Genomic DNA, 2,365 nt, shown 5'->3' with positions numbered 1-2,365 from the left:
CCTTCATCAGAAACGCCCTTCACTCATCAATTAGAAAGGTATTCTTCTCCACGACAATGCACGTCCACATGGGGCACGTTTGATGCCACACAAGATTGTGGAGTTGGGTTGGGAAGCTCTCCCCCACTAACCATATTCTTCAGATATGACACCATCAGATTACCATCTTTTTCGTTCGCTGCAACATCATCTTAATGGGAAAACGTATGCAAATGTGGAAGGTGTTAAAGAGGACATCGACATGTTTTTTCTTCAAAGCCAAGTGATTTCTTTAATCACGACACTAACAACCTGATTGTAAGATGAAAAAGCATCATCAATAAGAATGGAGACTATTTTATTTAGTAAATGTTTAGTTTTGATATACAAGTTGTTTGGGTTTTTCATCTAAAAAAGTGACATTAATTTCTTGATGCCCTAATAAAAACATCAACAATGTGAATCAAGTTACTACACAAAACATGTGTATCTGTCTTAGCAATATTAATAAAATAAAAACATCAACAATGTGAATCAAGAAGTTACTACACAAAACATGTGTATCTGTCTTAGCAATATTAATAAAATAAAAACATCAACAATGTGAATCAAGAAGTTACTACACAAAACATGTGTATCTATCTTAACAATATTAATAAAATAAAAACATCAACAATGTGAATTAAGAAGTTACTACACAAAACATGTGTATCTGTCTTAGCAATATTAATAAAATAAAAACATCAACAATGTGAATCAAGAAGTTACTACACAAAACATGTGTATCTGTCTTAATTATTAAACAAATTCATCATTAATAATACACCACAAAGAGGTACTACAGAGGAAATTATTTTCTGTCTTTACAATATTAATAAACTAAAATATACCATCAATGCTGAATCAAAAAATTAATAAAAGAGGAAATGGGTATCTGACCTGTCAGTATCAATAAAGTAAAATTCATCACCAAGGACGACAGACAGACGAAATAACTTGTCTTTGCGAAATTAACAAACTGAAATATATCAACAATACCGAATAACTAAAAAGTACTAGAAAGGAAATGCTTACTTTTTTCCTTTCATTTAGTCGTTTCTTTCTCCCCTCATCCGACATCAACTGAATTTTGACTTTTGACAACTGTTGATTATGGCGAAACTAAAATACATGAAAGATTATTATATGCTGTCCATTACACGCAAAAAAAAAGTAGGAATAGAAAAAAATGTGTGCTAATAATTTTTGTTGACATAAAACTTCCATGTGAGTGAGTATTAGCTTACGGTAATATGTCCAACTAATTATTAATGTTCTGTTGATACTTATTCCTATTCTAATTGGTTTTCATGTAATTTACATAGTAGTTTTTACACATTTTGATTGAATCTAGCAAGATAGTTAGAACTGAAACTGTACAATATGTATTTGTTTGAATGTATCACATCTGATATACAAATAGAAGTATTCTCTTCATTAACTATTATTTTGAACTTAAGTAAATAAACAATCTAATATAGATTTAAAGCAATTACAGATGAAACAGAAAAATTAAGCTACATGTTAACATCAATTTTAAATAGTTCTATAAATCTGCTTACAAAAGTAAGGAAGAAAAAGTAAATTATAGAATTATTTTTATGTCATTAAATTATGACATCCCAATTAACAGGTCACGATTCACTACTACAACCTAAGGACCAGAAGATTAAAATCACAGTTTTGTTCAGATCTGAACATGGAAGCTGAAAATTCCTTGAAAATTTCTAGATATAATAAAATTTTGGATGTTCATAATTATGGCTTATCATTCTAGAGTATATTGATTGCAGGAGAAACATATTCAATGCTTTATATTTTAAGATGCAAGTTTTATTTTAAGTATCAATCTTCAAAATTAGAAACATTTATAAAGAACCGAATTAGAAGCAATGCCTTTAACATAGCAACAGCTCCATTAACAAGGTTACAGTTTATATTCTGTAGTGTGAATTCCACGTGCAGAAGAGTATATATGGACCTAAATTCGTAGCAATGCCAGCAGGATGAGAACAGCTATTATTTCAAACTTTATTAAAGAAAAAGTGAAATTAAATGTCCAACATACAGATTTCTGTTCCTCTTTAATCTTGGATTCTACTTGTTCTTTGGCTTTGTAGAGGTTTTGTCTCAGTTGTGGTGGTACTTTTAAATGTACTTTCTCTTGTTCTGTACTTGATAAGTTGGCAAAGAATCTGGAGTTTAAAAATTGAAATGTATATAATAAAAATGGAGAACAAATTCCTTAATTTCCACTTGGGAAAGATCAATGTTAATTACATATCAAACAGTTATAGTAATCTCTATCTCTCTATGTGTATATATATATATATATATATATATATAT

At 29.3% G+C, this 2,365-nt stretch overlaps 1 protein-coding gene across 3 annotated transcripts in view; it reads right to left on the bottom strand.

Annotated features, from left to right (window-relative positions):
- The window catches only part of LOC106469220 (PX domain-containing protein kinase-like protein), a 35,235-nt gene that overhangs the window by 8,434 nt on the left and 24,436 nt on the right, over positions 1 to 2,365 (bottom strand). For all 3 annotated transcript variants that reach the window (XM_022398472.1, XM_022398466.1, XM_022398477.1), the window contains 2 exons: positions 2,087 to 2,213; positions 1,054 to 1,140 (listed from right to left, as the gene is read on the bottom strand). In XM_022398472.1, coding sequence (XP_022254180.1) covers positions 1,054 to 1,140; positions 2,087 to 2,213 — 214 coding nt within the window. The remainder of the gene's footprint in view (positions 1 to 1,053; positions 1,141 to 2,086; positions 2,214 to 2,365) is intronic.

This window comes from Limulus polyphemus, unplaced genomic scaffold (genome assembly GCF_000517525.1).
Source record: "Limulus polyphemus unplaced genomic scaffold, Limulus_polyphemus-2.1.2 Scaffold95, whole genome shotgun sequence".
Classification (NCBI taxonomy): domain Eukaryota; kingdom Metazoa; phylum Arthropoda; class Merostomata; order Xiphosura; family Limulidae; genus Limulus; species Limulus polyphemus.
The sequence above is the reverse complement of the archived record's forward strand: the minus strand, read 5'-3'. Positions and strand labels throughout refer to the sequence as shown.